At 35.9% G+C, this 17,387-nt stretch overlaps 1 protein-coding gene across 4 annotated transcripts in view; it reads right to left on the reverse strand.

Moving 5' to 3' along the window:
* CE2H16orf87 (chromosome E2 C16orf87 homolog) overlaps nucleotides 1-17,387 on the reverse strand; it is a 33,528-nt gene that overhangs the window by 8,816 nt on the left and 7,325 nt on the right. For all 4 annotated transcript variants that reach the window (XM_045442635.1, XM_045442632.1, XM_045442634.1 and 1 more), the window contains exon 2: nucleotides 15,954-16,050. In XM_045442635.1, coding sequence (XP_045298591.1) covers nucleotides 15,954-16,050 — 97 coding nt within the window. The remainder of the gene's footprint in view (nucleotides 1-15,953; nucleotides 16,051-17,387) is intronic.

Genomic DNA, 17,387 nt, shown 5'->3' on the forward strand with positions numbered 1-17,387 from the left:
ATATATTAATTAAGGTTACCAACAAAAAGCAAACAGAAGGCATCCACAGAAAAATATAAAAACACTAGGGAATAAGTAGTTTTCATTTTAGCCACAGATGAGGTCATTTCTGACATTCTCAGAGCATGTGGATCCCTAAATGGAATAGCAATAGGGGAACTTTACACAATATGATGATTTAAATAATGCAAGAAGCGATCCTTCTCACTCCAAACAATTCAAAATGTTGGAGAAGACAAATTTTAAAAAACAAAAATGTGCTTTAATACATCTGAACTCAAAAGCAACAAAGAGAAGGGGCACCTGGGTGGCTCAGTCGATTAAACATCTGACTTCAGCTCAGGTCATGATCTCATGGCTTGTGAATTGCAGCCCGGTGTCTGTCTCTGTCTCTCTGCCCCTCCCAACTCGTGCTCTGTCTGTCTCTCTCAAAAATAAACATTAAAAAAAAAAAAAAAGCAACAAAGAGAATTCCCCAAATGGCTAAACCACAATGGTGAAGGGCCAAAATAAATAAAATTCATATCCCAAGAAGTAAAGGGAATAATTTAAAAGACTGTAATATAATTATGCTTAATAGGCTAGTGTAAAATTAAAAAAAATAGTAATGATTATTTCCAAATACCATATCTTTAGAAAATTAATTAATTCTAATCTCAGACAGATATCAGATGATGCAAGAACATTTAATTATTCCAGACTTCAAGTTATCAAAGACAACCAGGCTTGTTAAAGGATTCAAGGGCAACTTGAAAAGGCCTGACCACTGCAGGACAACTTGAGCATCAATAAAAATAGTAACTGTAAAGCTGAAACATCAAATATACTGAAAACTACAAGCACATGACATTAAATACAAAAACAAAAGCAAAAACTACTTGACCACAATAGGAAGACGCTAATGAACCAACTGAGTATTTTGAAAACTTAAAGAGACAGAATTTAAACTGTACCATTTGCTGGATAACAAAACAACAGATAAAGAGAAGTTTCTCATTTAAGAATTATTGTGGATAAAAAATGAATAAAGAATGATAAAATCAAAGTATACTGTTTTCGACCAGAAATGAACTAAAGGATGTAAGTACTAAACATAAATAGCTGCTAACATCAGAAAAACAGAGAAAAGCAGGCTTTAATGAACCTCCTGACAGAGTATCTACCTATTAAGTAATCTTGTCAAGAAAATCAAGCCTTTGAATCTAAATTACAATTTACAGGAAAAACAAGTCACTGGAGAATGTGTGATCCTATATTCCTACACCATAAAGACCCAAACAGCACATCCAAATGTAAAAGTGACAGTATCTTTAACATATAATTTGCCAGGAAAAACAAAAAAAAAGAAAACAACAGATAAAAAAGAGCTAAAAAAGATATTGTCCATATGTAACATGGAATTTGGTTTTTAAAACTTTTTTTTTTTAAGTTTTTAAGACCATTTATGAGACACCTGAAAATTTCAACACCAGTTGCGTATTTAATATTAAGGAATTGTTAATTTTAATTGTGCTTATGTTTTTAAAGGTCTGTCTTTTAGAAACATATAATGAAATATTTATAACTGAAATTACATGAGATTTGCTTAAAAATAATATGCAAGGAAGGAGTAAATGTGGGTGTTAATGGGGACAGGTTGGCCATTTTCTCCTCTGTGTGTGCTTAGAAAACTTCTAAAAAAAATTAAGGAAATAGTGATAGGTAAAGCTTATGGTATGCCTTTTGAAGTTCAACAATGAATTTAGGTTTGTTCTTCCACCTACCCACTCATCCCTGCTAACTTCTAAATTATTAGCCAAACTTCTCAAAAAAAGAGATATCTGTACTTTCTGTCTTCAGTTTCTCAACCTCCCATTCCCTCATCAATCCATTCCAATATAGTTCCCCAATCAATGAAATTGATCATCCAGAAGGACAAACATCTGTTAACAAATCTAACAGTTTCTCTTTAATCATCTTAATACCATTCGTTATCAAATCTAACAGCATCTTTCTTTAATCATCTTAATACCATCCCTCAAAAATTCAACAAAGATAGGGGTGCCTGGGTGGCTCAGTCGGTTACGCATCTGACTTCAGCTCAGGTCATGATCTTGGTTTGTGAGTTCGAGACCCATATGGGGCTCGTCTGCTCAGTATAGAGCCCACTTCAGATCCTCTGTCCCCCTCTCCCTGCAGTTCCTTCATGCACACACACATACTCTCTCTCCCCAAAATAAATAAACATTAAAAAGGAGGAGAAGTAACACACTCTCTCTCCCCAAAATAAACAAACATTAAAGAGGAGGAGGAGGGAGGAGAAGAAAGAAAAAAGAAGAAAGAAGAAGAAGAGGCACCTGGGTGGCTTAGTCAGTTAAGCACCCAACTTTGGCTCATGAGTTTGAGCCCCACATCAGGCTCTGCTCTGATAGCACAGGGCCTGCTTGAGATTCTGTCTCCCTCTCTTTCTCTGCCCCTCTCCGCTCTCTCAAAATAAACTTAAAAAAAAAGAAAGAAAGAAAATTCAACAAAGATGACTATACTTTTCCTTAAATTATTCTTCACTTGATTTTCAGGCTTCTGTCTTTTCCTCCACCAGGTTCTCACCTTTAATATTAAAGCCCTGGGACTCTGACCTTAGCTCTCTTCTCTTACTTACACTCTAGATAATCCATAGACCCAAACAGTTCCAAAATTTATACTTTCAACTGATATCTTTCCAAAGCTCCAACTGCCTACCTGACAGCTTCACTCTAATATCTTACAAGCATTTCAAATGTATCAAAAAAATAACTTGATTTTCCCTCCTCCAAAGCTTCCTTATATTAATAGATAGTACCACCCAGGTGCAAAAGCCAAATAATTTGTAGTTATCTGTGACTCATCTTGTTTCCTATCATCACAAAAGTCCACAGGTATTCTTTGCAAAATATATCTACAATTACTTTATCTCTTTGCCTCTATGGTCAACATCCAAACCTAATATATTTTGTAGCTGCCAAAATTATCTTTAAAATATTCAAACCATATAGCTGCCCTTCTAAAATCTTTCATTAGCTTTTCATTGTATTAAAAAATAAAGTTAAATTTCCTTATGAGAGACTACAAGTGCCTATAAGACCTGACATTTGCCTCTCTCCAATCTTCTCATAGTGCTAGACACTGTTCACTACACTCCAGACATGCCTCCCTTTAATTAAAACAAGTTCCCTCCTCCCCTTAAGTCTCTGCATTTGCTAATCCTTCTGCCTAAAGCTCTTCCCAAAACTTTTAATGAAGCCACTTATTTACTTCAAATTGTCAATTTATAAATAAGACTCTGTGTCTCACAGTCCATATTACTTTTTATAATCCACTACTACTATAATCTGTTGTTTATTTATATGCGCAGTCCCCCATTAGAATATAAACTCTATGAAAGCTGGGAGGCCTTTGTCTCATTCACAGATCGAGAACATTACTTACACAGATTAAGTAGTGCTGAATAAATAAAATCAGACTGAGCACAAGCATCTACCCCCCCCCCCCCCGCTTTGTGGAAAATCCCACTGAAATGAGAATAAACATGGGTAAAAGGTAAAGGGAAAAAGGAAAATAAATCTGTAGTGCTGGAAACAAGGAAAGGATGCTATCAATCACCTGAAATTACAGAGTTTCAGCCAATTGGCGAGCTCACAGATTCTGATTAAGAAACCAGAATAGAAGAAACTATAATCTAAACTAGAAACAAAAGATGGCTCCTGTAGAAGGGAGAGCTGTTCTTCCCAAAAATACTCCCAGGACAGATCAAAAAGTACAGTAAGGGAGAGCAAGCCATGAGTAATCATCAGAATACCTACAGGACTATTGCAGAACAGTTGGGCCTAAGAACTGACATAAGGAACCTCCAAAACATAGAAGAAAGAAACAAATGGCAACTCCTCATAGAAATGAAATACTGGGGCGCCTGGGCGACTCAGCTGGTTAAGCAACAGACTTGATTTCAGCTCAGGACACGATCTCATAGTTGTAAATTCAAGCCCTGAACTGGGTTTTGCGCTAATAGCTTGGGACCTACTTAGTATTGTGTCCCCCTCTCTCTCTGCCCCTCCCCCACTTGCTCTCTATTTCTCTCTCAAAATAAATAAAAATTAAAAAAATGAAGTACTATAAGGGATTTTGCATTCTCTCCCAGAATGAAGCTTTCCTTATTTTGGCAATCATGGAATTCAACAGGATCACTCAGCTCGTATAATTTACATCCAAAAGCCTGCCAATAAGCTCCTCCCAACGGTACACTAAAGAGATCTGTGGTCAAAACAGACCTTTAAAACAGTGTGTATGATAGTCATGCTAATTATCTACACTGATAAATCAAATCCTTCGTTTATAAATATCAACAGGCAATTAAGGATTACCAGCAATTTAAGGAAAATGAAAAGTGTAATAGAGGAAGAACAAAATAAAATAGGAGGAAGAAAGGTAGTTCAAAAAACAAGACAAGGGGTGTCTGGGTGGCTCAGTCGGTTAAGCGTCCGACTTCGGCTCAGGTCGTGATCTCACAGTCCATGAGTTCGAGCCCCGCGTCGGGCTCTGTGCTGACAACTCAGAGCCTTGAGCCTGTTTCAGATTCTGTGTCTCCCTCTTTCTCGGCCCCTCCCACGCTCACACTCTCTCTCCTTCAAAAATAAATAAACGTTAAAAAAAAAAACACAAAAAACAAGACAAAACCATCTTTAAAACATTCTAATGCATACCTTTAGAGACCTGATTGGACTTTATATCATTAAGAATAAGATTCTTTTACAGAAATAGAAAGCTCAATCCTAAAATTCATATGGACTCTCAAGCGATCCAAAATAGCTAAAAGAATCTTGAAAAACAATGTCAGAGGTCTCATATTTCCTGATTTCAAAACTCACTAATAAGCTACAGTAATCAAAAAAGTGTGGTACTGCAGTATGACAGATATACAGACCAACAGAATAAAATAGAGAGCCCAGAAATAAATCCTTGAATATATGGTCAAAGGATTTTCAATAACAGTGCCAAGACGATTCAAGGAGAAAAAGATAATATTTTCAAGTCATACTGGGACAACTGGATATCCACATGCAAATAAATGTAATTGGACCCTTATTTTATACCATATACATAAATTAACTCAAAATGGATTGAAGACCTAAATATAACAGCTAAAATTATAAAATGCTTAGAACAAAAAGGGAAAAGCTTCTTAACACTGGACTTGGCAATGATTTTTTGGATATGACCCCAAAAGTATAGGCAACAAAGAAAAAACAGACAACTTGGATTTCATTAAAATTTAAAACTTTTGTACATCAAAGGACACTATCAACAGAGTAAAAAGGCAACTTATGGAATGGGAGGAAATATTTGTAAATGTGTATCAGATGAAGGATTAATACCCAGAATAAAAAGAACTTACACAACTCAATAACAATCCAATTCAAAAATGAGCAAAGAACTTGAATAGACATTTCTCCAAAGATGACAGGCAAATGAAAAGATGTTCAACATCACTAATCATTAGAGACACGCAAATCAAAACCACAAGTTATCACTTCATACTGATTACAATGGCTATTATCAAAAGCATATAAAATATGCATTGGTGGGGCGCCTGGGTGGCTCAGTCGGTTAAGCGTCCGACTTTGGCTCAGGTCATGATCTCGCGGTTCATGAGTTCAAGCCCCGTGTCAGGCTCTGTGCTGACAGCTCAGAACCTGGAGCCTGTTTCAGATTCTGTGTCTCCCTCTCTCTCTCTGATCCTCCCCCGTTCATGCTCTGTCTCTGTCTCAAAAATAAATAAACGTTAAAAAAAAAAATTTAAAAAAAAATACGCATTGGTGAGGATGTGGAGGAATTGGAAACTTTGGGCACTGCTGCTGGTAACATAAAATAGTGCAGCTGCGGTGGAGAATGATATGGCATTACCATACACACAAAAATACCCTATGACCCAGCAATTCCACTTCTGGGCATATATACAAAAGAAAACAGGGAATCAAACAGATATTTGAACAACCATGTTCACAGCAGCATTATTGACAATAGCCAAGAGGTGGAAGCAACTCAAGTGTCCATCAAGGCATGAATAAACAAAACGTAGTATATACACACAATGAAGTATTATTTAAAAAGGAAATTCTGACACATGCTACAACATGGATGATCTTTAAAGACATTAATGCTAAGTGAAAAAGCCGGACACAAAAAGGCAAATACTGTGTGATTCCAAATAGGAAATAACTACACTAGTCAAATTCACAAGTACAAAAAAATATATATATATATATCATATATATATATATCATATATATATCATATATATATCATATATATATACGATATATATATATATGATATATATATATATATATTGCCTGAGGCAGTGAGGAAGGGGAACAGAGAGTTACTGTTTAATGTGTATGGCCTTTCAGTTTGGGAAGATGAAAAGAGTCCTGGAGATTAATAGTGGTGATGGTTAGGTACACAATATGAATGCACTTAATGCTTAAAATGATTAAAATACTAATTTTATGTTATGTGTAATTCACCACAATGAATAATATGAAAAAAATAAGATTCAGTGAAAAAGAAATCAGAAAACAAGATGAACTATTCAAAATTAAAATGCAAAAGAGAAGCTAAATAATGGACATATCTGAAGACAAAATTATAGATCTAGAAAGGGAAACCCATGAAATTTCCTGGAACACCAAAAAACAAAAAAGAGAATAGGTGAAAAGTAAGTGAAGAGAAATGAAGATCCAAGAAATCTAATATTCACCCATGACATAATTATTAATTATCTACCCAATATTCATTCTCCCCCTCTTCATTAAGAACAGAATATTCTGTTCAAGACAGCAATGGGCCCAGCTAAAATATACACATTCTAAGACTCTCCTGCAGATGAAGTGGACATAGAATTTTGTTCTGGCCATTAACAAGCATGTGGAATTGGGTGAGGTTGCCAAAAGATTTTTTTTAAGGGGGTAAGCATAGCTGGCATGTCCCTTTGTCCCTCTGCCCTTCCCTTTTCTTCCTACTTGGAATGCTTATGGGATGCGTGGAGGTACAATAGCTATCTTGTTAACAATGAAGATGAAAGCCATGTCAGGACAGAAGAAAGAGAAGAGCCCACGTCCTTGATGATATCATTGAATCATTAGTCCCATAGTGCCAACTTCACCTTTCTTTACTACATAGTGGAAAAAAACCCTATTTGTCCAGTCCAGTGTTAGTCTCTGTGGATGGTAATCCTGATATATCATACAATAAGTATGCAGTAAGTATGCCAAGAGGAAGAGAAAAACGAATGGAGAAAAAGAAATACTGGGTAAAAACTGCCCTAAACTGAAGATTTGAGCCCTCATATGGAAAGGACTGAGGAAGAATGAAGATGACATTTAAATGTGAGTACAAAGGAAAGGCCTTCCACACAATGGAAAACAGGAAATGTACCACCACATATCTTTTATAAAAAATTTTTTTTCCAGGCCTAAAACAATTTTCTGGAAAATTTATTTCAGAAATAAAAGCACATGAGTTAAAAAAAAAATGGTACATAAGAAAAAGTGGAATTATCCTAAGAGTACAAAGGAAAGAAATCTCAGTATGACAGCTATGCAGCAGACCTAAAATCAGCCAGTCTTAATTAGACGAAGTCAGAAGATTCTATAAGAGCCCTAAAAATAAATACTGACATCATTATACAAACTATATGATTAAGAACCTAAATGTATAGGTACAGATATAAAGCTATGCATTCTTCCATCAAAAGGCAAAACAAAAACTTAAAGCCATGTCTCATATATGAATGTATAGCAATTTTAAGTGATTAGCATATAAGAAACAATGTTTTCTGAAATAACAAAACCAAACCTTCATTGTCAAGTAATTCAGAGTTGAGGATCACTTACTACTGAATTAATATTCAATCACTGGGTTTATAAAAGGTACTGGCAATCAATTGGCAATAATCACTTCACTTTTTTTCTTAACTAAAAGTGAATGTTATTTATAGACTTCTTGGCTTATTTATCAGCCTCTATTAACTTATCCTAGAGAATAATTTGAAACGTTTAATTTTTTTAATCCATTTTTTCCTTCTCAATTAAAACTGAGGAGGTTGTTATTTATCTGCCTAAGCTTAACCTGAAGAAATATAGTTTATTTATTAATGTTTATTTTTGAAGGAGAAAGAAAGAGAGTAAGTGGGGGAGGGGAAGAGAGAGAGGGGGAGATACAGAATCTGAAGCAGGCTCCAGCCTCTGAGCTGTCAGCACAGTCAACAGTCTGCCGCTTGACCAACTGAGCCACCCAGACTCCTATCTTTATAGTTTTTATAATTAAAATTTTAGAAGGAAAAAGGCACATCCATAATTATTAAATGCAAAATGGCACCCCTGATATGACAAAACACCCAGAATAACCATCAGAAAAAACAAATTTAAACATCTGGATAAAGCAGAGTTTGTTCTCGCCAAAAATTGTTTCTATCAAAATTTTTGGTGACTGATCAAATATTTGAACAATATTTGGTGCTCAAGGTTTGGTCTATAGTACAGATACTCTCAATTTTAGGATATATAGTATTTCTCATTTAATCTCTTTTTATTTTTTTAAGATTTTTTTTTTTAGGTAATCTCTACACCCAATGTGGGGCTCAAATTTACAGTCCCCCAAACAAGAGTCCTAATGCTCCACCGATTGAGCCAGACAGAGACCCCTTCTTTAACCTTTTTTTAAAGAAATTGCTTCAAATCGATAGTTTAAGACTTAATCATGAAACTATTTCTTTTTCTCTTTTAATTCATTTATTTTTAAATTTACATCCAAGTTAGTTAGCATATAATGCAACAATGATTTCAGGAGTAGATTCCAGTGATTCAACCCCTATGTGTAACACCCAGTGCTCATCCCAACAGTGTCTTCCTTAATGCCCCTTACCCATTCAGCCCACTCTCCCTCCCACAACCCCTCCAAAAACCCTCTGTTTGTTCTCTAAGAGTCGCTTATGTTTTGCTCCCCTCCCTGTTTTTATATTATTTTTGCTTCCCTTCCCTTATGTTCATCTGTTTTGTATCTTAAATTCCTTATATGGGTGAAGTCATATGACATTTATCTTTTTCTGACTACTTTTGCTTAGCATAATACCCTCTAGTTCCATCCACGTAGCTGCAAATGGCAAGATTTCACCGTTTTTGATTGCTAAGTAATACTCCATTGTATATATATACCACGTCTTCTTTATCCATTCATCTGTCAATGGACATTTGGGCTCTTTCCAAACTGGCTATTGTCAATAGCTATAAACATTGGGGTGCATGTGCTCCTTCAAAACAGCACACCTGTATCCTCTGGACAAACACCTAGTAGTGCAATTGCTGGGTCACAGGGTATCTCTATTTTTAATTTTTTGAGGAACCTCCATACTGTTTTCCAAAGTGGCTATACCAGTTCGTATTCCCACCAGCAGTGCAAAAGAGATCCTCCTTCTCTGCATCCTCTCCAATATCTATTTTTTAAACTCTTAGGCAACCATTCAATTTAGAAATGAAATCCTACATTAACAAGATAGTTAATTTTTTTTAATTTTTTTAATGTTTTTATTTTTGAGACAGAGAGAGACAGGACAAGAGCAAGGAAGGGGCAGAGAAAGAGGGAGACACAGAATCTGAAGCAGGCTCCAGGCTCTGAGCTGTCAGCACAGAGCCTGACGTGGGGCTCAAACTCACAGACCGTGAGATCATGACCTGAGCCGAAGTCAGACGCTTAACCGACTGTGCCACCCAGGCGTCCCAAGACAGTTAATTTTTAAAAACCTATATCCATTTACTACTGCCCCCCTAAAAAGAATACAAGGAATAACACAGACCTAACTCATTTGGAAAGTTATCAAAGAATAATTGTCTTTTGGTTCTATGCACTCATACAAAACACTGAGCATTTTTTTTTTAATTTTTTTAATGTTTATTTATTTTTGAGAGAGAGAGAGAGAGAGAGAGACAGACAGTGTGAGCAGGGGAGGGGCAGGGAGAGGAGCAGACACAGAATCTGAAACAGGCTCCAGGCTCTGAGCTGTCATCACAGAGCCAAGACAGGGCTTTAACTCACAAAACTATGAGATTATGACCTGAGCTGAAGTCAGAAGCTTAACCAACTGACCTACCCAGGCACTCCATCTTAATACAGATTTATTTATAACACTCATCTTTTCCCCTTATCAAAATTAAAAAACTTGTAAAAATCCTTTAATTTCCATAATAAATTTTATTTAAATGTGTTTTCAGCTAGACAAAGTTCTATGTAGGTAGTGTCCTACCTCCTTATTTCTATTGTGCTATGAAGATACACAGATAATTAGTATATTTGAAAACATGTGAGTTTTAAGCAATTCAAGCTTAAATAAATCTATTTGACTTAGCAGCTAATTTTCCTCCTACATGTCACAAACTTACAACAGAAATTTCGGGACACCTGAGTAGCTTGGTTAAACATCCGACTTCAGCTCAGGTCATGATCTCATGGTCTGTGAGTTCGAGCCCCACATCAGGCTCTGTGCTGACAGCTCAGAGCCTGGAGCCTGCTTCAGATTCTGTCTCTCCCTCTACCTCTTCCCTCCCCTGCTCATGCTTTGTCTCTCTCTCTCTCAAAATAAACATTTAAAAAATTTAAAAAAAAATTCAACCCACTGAAATTTAAGATTATCTTCTACAGCTTTGATTTCATTTTTAAAATAACTGCAATCTGAACTTTACAGATGGCTCTCTTTCCTGTTTTAAATGTTTGTGTAAGTAAAAGTCTTCCTTGATTCCTCCCTTCTTATTTAGTGATCTACCCATGTAGAAATCATTTTGTGGGGGTCTTAAAATTAAAAACAAATGGAAAATAGAACTACCACATGATACAGCAATTCTACTTCTGGGTATTTATCCAAAGAAAATACTAACTTGAAAAGATACATGCACCCCATGTTCATTGCAGCATTATTTACAATAGCCAAGATTTAGAAACAATCTAAAGTGTCCACTGATGGATGAATGGATAAAGATAATGTGGAGTATTATTCGGTCATAAAACAGAATTGACAGAATAAAATCTTGCCATTTTTGGCAACATGGATGGCGATATGCTAAGTGATATGTGAGACAAAGGAAGATAAATACCATATAATCCCACTTATATGTGAAATCTTAAAAATCAAACCTAAACTCATAAATAACAGAGAACAGATTGGTGGTTGCCAGAGGTGAGACTTGGCAGGTTTGCGGGGATGGGGTGGGGTGGGGGGTGATCTGGGTTGAAGAGGGTCCTACAAGCTTCCAGTTACACTATACAATATACAAAGTACGAGTTTCTAACAACAATATAAATAAGTCATGACAAGTACCATACAACATGGTGACTATAGTTAATAATACTCTTGCATATTTGAAAGTTACTAAGAGTAAATATTTAAAGTTCTCATTACAAGAAAAAAAACTTCTGTAAAAAAAAAAGTTCATGCAAGTATCGTTTTGTACTTTTTTTTTTAAGTATTAAAGTTTATTTATTTTGAGAGAGACACAGCACGAGTGGGGGAGGGGCAGAAAGGGAGGGAGAAAGGGAGGGAGAGTGAAAGGGAGAGAGAGAGAGAGGAAATCCCAAGCAGTGCCTGACACAGGGCTCAAACCCACCAACTGTGAGATGATGACCTGAGCCAAAGTCATGAGCTGGATGTTTAACTTACGGAGCCACTCAGGCACGCCCTGTACTTTTTTTCTTAAATTAATTTTTAGAGATTTTTCCATGTCAATACATAACAATTTGCACCATTCTCTCTAATTAGCATATACTATTGTTCCCTAAAAGACGTACCCTCCTTAATCACTCCCCACTGATAATATCTGGCTTCACTTTTCCTATTATAAACACTGTTGCCTGAAAATCCTAGTAAGTATTTTCATTGTGTATTATAAACAACTATCTCCAGGTTACATACGTTGATAAAGAAGTCTAGATTCTAGGTTATGTGCATTTAAAACTTTTAACAACTACTGTCAGACTGTTCTGCAAAAAGGCTGTGGTGTTTTATAACCTCACCACTAGTATGAAAGTACTCATTCCACCATATTCATAAAAGTACTTGGAAATCCTTTACATTTTTGTCAGAATATGGGTAAAAAGAATGGTATTTTATTTCAACTGCATTTCCCTAATTATTAGTGAAATTCATTATCCTTCCAGATATATATTATGTTGTCCATTTTCATTTTTTCTTTTATAAATTCTTATTAAAACTGAAATGTTTTGGATCCCATTGACCAGTGTTCATCAAGTACTTGGTAACTGTAGACATTTTAAAAATTATACTCTTCTCAATCTCCCACATACTACAAACTAACCAAGGTAAATCTTACTTTTAAGAAATTTAATTGTAAAAATGAACATTTACTGAGTACCTATAACATACTAAACTTTGTTTACATTAGCCATTTTTATATGCACTTCATCTGCACTTCAATCCTCTACGGTTGATACTATAAATCTACCTTACATGCAAGTAAGTAGCAGCCACTCAGAGGTTAATTAACTTGTTAGAGTGACAAAATTGGAATCTGAATCTGAAGCCAAGGTTTCCAACTCCCATGTTTGTACTATACCAACTGTTTTCTAGGCTTTGAATATTCTTAACCTTTCTCCTTAAAACCTTTTCCTCCTTTGGTTTCTATGGCACAGTCTACTTCTGATGTTCCTCCATTTTTTTAAACTATTTTTTGTTTCTTTTGCTGGTACCTCTTCCTCCTCCAGGGAATTTCTAGGCTTTATTGTCTCATCTTTACTTCAAGGTCACAAGGACACTTTTATTAAACAACAGAACCTCAGGAAATTCCAAATGTAAAATAATAATGAACTGCCTCTTATTTATCACCATGACTTAAGTACCACCACTCTCTCTTGTTTGTTCCCCTACAGCTGACATGTACATGCGCATCTTCTCAGTTGACCTGAACTCCCTAACAACCTCCACCATTTATGACTGGAGTTTGCCAGAGTTCAGTCTCTGAACTCCTTCCTTTTCCTACCCTATAGACCCTATGGCACAATCTCCTCCATTTCCATGATGACAACTACCATTCACTAATGGCTCAAAAGATTTATCTCCAGGGTCGCCAGGATGGCTCAGTCCAACGACTTCCCCTCAGGTCTTGATCTCACAGCGGGTGAGTTCCAGCCCCAAGTTGGGAGCTATGCTGTCAGCAGGCCTGGAGCCTGCTTCAGATTCTCTGTCTTCCACTCTCTCTGCCCCTCCCGTGCTCATGCTCTGCCTCTGTCTGTCAAAAATAAACAAACATTAAAAAAAAAAAAACAAAAAAAAAAACCAAGATTTATCTCCAGGGGCACCTGAGTAGCTCAGTCCATTAAGCATCCAACTCTTGATTTCAGCTCAGGTCAGGATCTCACACTGTGAGATGGAGCCCTGCATAGGGCTCAGGATGGGCTTGGAGCCTGCTTGGGATTCCTGCTCTCTCCCTCTACCCCTCCCCTGCTCAGGAGTGCACGTGCACTCATGCGTGCACTCTCTCTCAAAATTAGTAAATAAGCATAAAAAAAGAGATTTATCTCCAGTTGAGGCTATTCCCTAAGCTTCAAACTCTATGTCCAACTGGGAAAAAAATAACCCACAAGGATATTTCACAACCACATCCAAAACTAAATTCTTCATCTTTCCCTCAAAACTTGTCTTCCTTTTTATATTCCTTTTCTAACCAGTAATTCAAGTCATTGGGAGTCACTGTAAAAGTTTTCCTTCTGGTTCAAGCGATTCCAATTCCTTAATTGCAGCATCTGTCCCTTCTCTCTATCCTTGCTGGGTTTCTTCTTTATCTCATTTCTCACCTGAGCCATTGGTATACAGAAGGAGCTCAAAAATATTTGTTGAATAAAAAAAATTAACACATTTGTCCTGCTAAGGGGTACAAACTATGTCTTACTCATTTTGGAGACCCACAACTGAGTTGACACACCACCCAGAAATCTACTGAATGAATCATTCCAGGATTTCCATACCTGAACCAAACTCTTCAGAGAATATGACCCAGGAGAACCCATTTTTAACAAGCTCTCTGGATGACTCTTATATAACTAATCCAGCAAAGCCTTTATTCTCATAATGAATGGGAACAAACTTAAACAGAGGCAGAAATGGAATTAAATAATTTTCTTGACTCCTAGAATAAACAGACCTCTCACAGACATAAATGTAAATAATTCTTGAATCATTTGCTACTATAACCTAACCACTCTCTTAGTATTCTCACTCAGTTAACATACTGCAATAGCCCACTTCTGTCTTGTACACCTTTCTCTAGACAACAGCCAAAATGGTATTTCTGAAAGGCAAATCAGATCATGCTACCTTTACCTCACTCCATCCCACATCCGAGGAATAGTTTCTCCTCACATTTTAAGAACAAAATCTAAAACTTACTCTGGTTTACAAAACTGTATGCAATCTGGCCCCTGCCTATCCCTCTGGCCTCATCTCCCACATTCCCCTGCTCTTACTGTCTACACTGCAACCACATTGGCCTTTTCGTTCCTAAAATACACCAAAATTTTTTCAGCCCTAAAATTTTTGCATTTGCTATTTCATCTGTCAAGAATGTTCTTCTTGATCTTATCAGGGCTAGCCCCTTGTTCCAATTCAGCCTCAGTTTAAATGTCCCTTCTCAGAGAGGCCTTCTCCAGTCACTCAATCAAAAGTAGCCTTCTAGTCACACACTAGGACAGCAATCTATTTTAATTTCCTACAAGGCATTTATCACAAGCCAGTAACTGCCCTTTTTATTTGTTCATTGTCTATCTCATGCCCACAAGAATGTAAGCTCCATGACAGCAGTGAACCTCCCTTGACAGATTTCATTCATTACTTTACGCCCAAGGCTTAGAACAATGCCTAGCATACAGCAGTCACTCAAAATTTATTTGTAATCAATTTACTTTTATTTGGAGATCATCACTCTTCTAATATCACGCAAGGATAAATAACAAAATTTCATCTTTTAATAAATATACTCACTGAATAAATCCAATTTGTCTACATTAATGGGAAAGTAAAACTCCAAGAAAATTATTTTTTAGATATTCTAAATCAGAGAATTATAAAAAATAACCAATATGTCTAAAACTTATATTCACATCAAAATCAAGTTATATTTTTCCAGTTATTAGTTAAAAAAAAAAAAACTTGAAAGTTGTTATAAATTTTACCAGCACTGAGGGGGTAAAACCAAATGTCCATCAACCAGTGAATAAACAACATATTGTCACATAGCCATACAAAAATTACTAGTGAGCAGTAAAAAGCAATTGATTCTTATTGATAAACACAATATGGCTGAATCTTAAATTATGCTCAGTGAAAGCCAGGCAAAAAAAGAGTACATACTGTATGATTCTATTTATATAAAGTTCTAAGAATAGTGACAGAAAACCCATCAGTGGTTTTGTGGGGGTGAAGGTAGCAAGAAGAGAGTAACAAAGGGGAACTAGAAAACTTTTGGAAAGATGGACATTGTTCATTACCTTGATTTTGATGACACGTGTAATCATATGACACAACCTATCAGACTGCACACTTTAAATATGTGCTATTTACTGAATATCAATGATACCTTAATTAAACTATTTAATTTGTAAAAATCAGATCAGATCACTCCCTTGTTTAAAACTCTTCTATGTCGAAACACATCCTCCAATAATAAACAGATTCATCAGCATTATAAGGGAGTTAACATTTAAATGGAATGAAGGGCAAACCAATGTCATAAACTGATTTCCAACAGCTAATAAGAACCAAAGGCATACTTTAATAGGTTTTAATTTTTAACTTCAACAGAGATGTAAATACTAAATTCACAAAAATTAGTTTTACATTTCTACATCAAAAAGCTAAATATGTGGTAAACTTTCATAATTACCTGTAGAAGGTGGTGATTTTTCTGGGTGTTTTGCATTTAAAAGTTTTCTGCTAATAAATATGTAACCACAGGGACACGATTTACATGCAACAGGAACCTGTACAAAAATAAGAAAAAGTGTATTATTACTATTCTTCTATTGAACTTCTCAGTGTTTATGTAGTCTCCTGAACTGAATGATAAATTATTGAAGTAGGGATCATAGATTTATTTAAACCCCACCCCCTTACAACAAATTCACACCGGTATTATGTCCTATACATCGTTACATTCTCCTAATGCTTTACACTACCATGAATATAGAAAATGCATGATAAACATGTGCTGATAAACCCATAGAACACCATAACAGAATCAGAGCAAGGGAAAAAAATGTGGGATAAGAGGTAGTATTTTCTAAAATATATGTTTGAGCCAATACCCCTGATGAATATGGATGCAAAAATTCTCAATAAGATACTAGCAAATCGAATTCAACAGCATATAAAAAGAATTATTCACCATGATCAAGTGGGATTCATTCCTGGGATGCAGGGCTGGTTCAACATTCGCAAATCAATCAACGTGATACATCACATTGATAAAAGAAAATATAAGAACCATATGATCCTGTCAATCAATGCAGAAAAGCCATTTGACAAAATTCAGCAACCTTTCTTAATAAAAACCCTCGAGAAAGTCGGGATAGAAGGAACATACTTAAACATCATAAAAGCCATTTATGAAAAGCCCACAGCTAACATCATCCTCAATGGGGAAAAACTGAGAGCTTTTTCCCTGAGATCAGGAACACAACAGGGATGACCACTCTCACCGCTGTTGTTTAACACAGTGTTGGAAGTTCTAGCATCAGCAATCAGACAACAAAAGGAAATCAAAGGCATCAAAATTGGCAAAGATGAAGTTAAGTTTTCAATTTTGCGGATGACATGATATAATACATGGAAAATCCGACAGACTCCACCAGAAGTCTGCTAGAACTGATACATGAATTCAGCAAAGTCGCAGGATACAAAATCAATGTACAGAAATCAGTTGCATTCTTATACACTAATAATGAAGCAACAGAAAGACAAATAAAGAAACTGATGCCATTCACAATTGCACCAAGAAGCATAAAATACCTAGGAATAAATCTAACCAAAGATGTAAAAGATCTGTATGCTGAAAACTACAGAAAGCTTATGAAGGAAATTGAAGAAGATATAAAGAAATGGAAAAACATTCCGTGCTCATGGATTGGAAGAATAAATATTGTCAAAATGTCAATACTACCCAAAGCCATCTACACATTCAATGCAATCCCAATCAAAATTGCACCAGCATTCTTCTCGAAACTACAATAAGCAATCCTAAAATTCATATGGAACCACAAAAGGCCCCGAATAGCCAAAGTAATTTTGAAGAAGAAGACCAAAGCGGGAGGCATCACAA

This window comes from Leopardus geoffroyi, chromosome E2 (genome assembly GCF_018350155.1).
Source record: "Leopardus geoffroyi isolate Oge1 chromosome E2, O.geoffroyi_Oge1_pat1.0, whole genome shotgun sequence".
Taxonomy (NCBI): Eukaryota; Metazoa; Chordata; class Mammalia; order Carnivora; family Felidae; genus Leopardus; species Leopardus geoffroyi.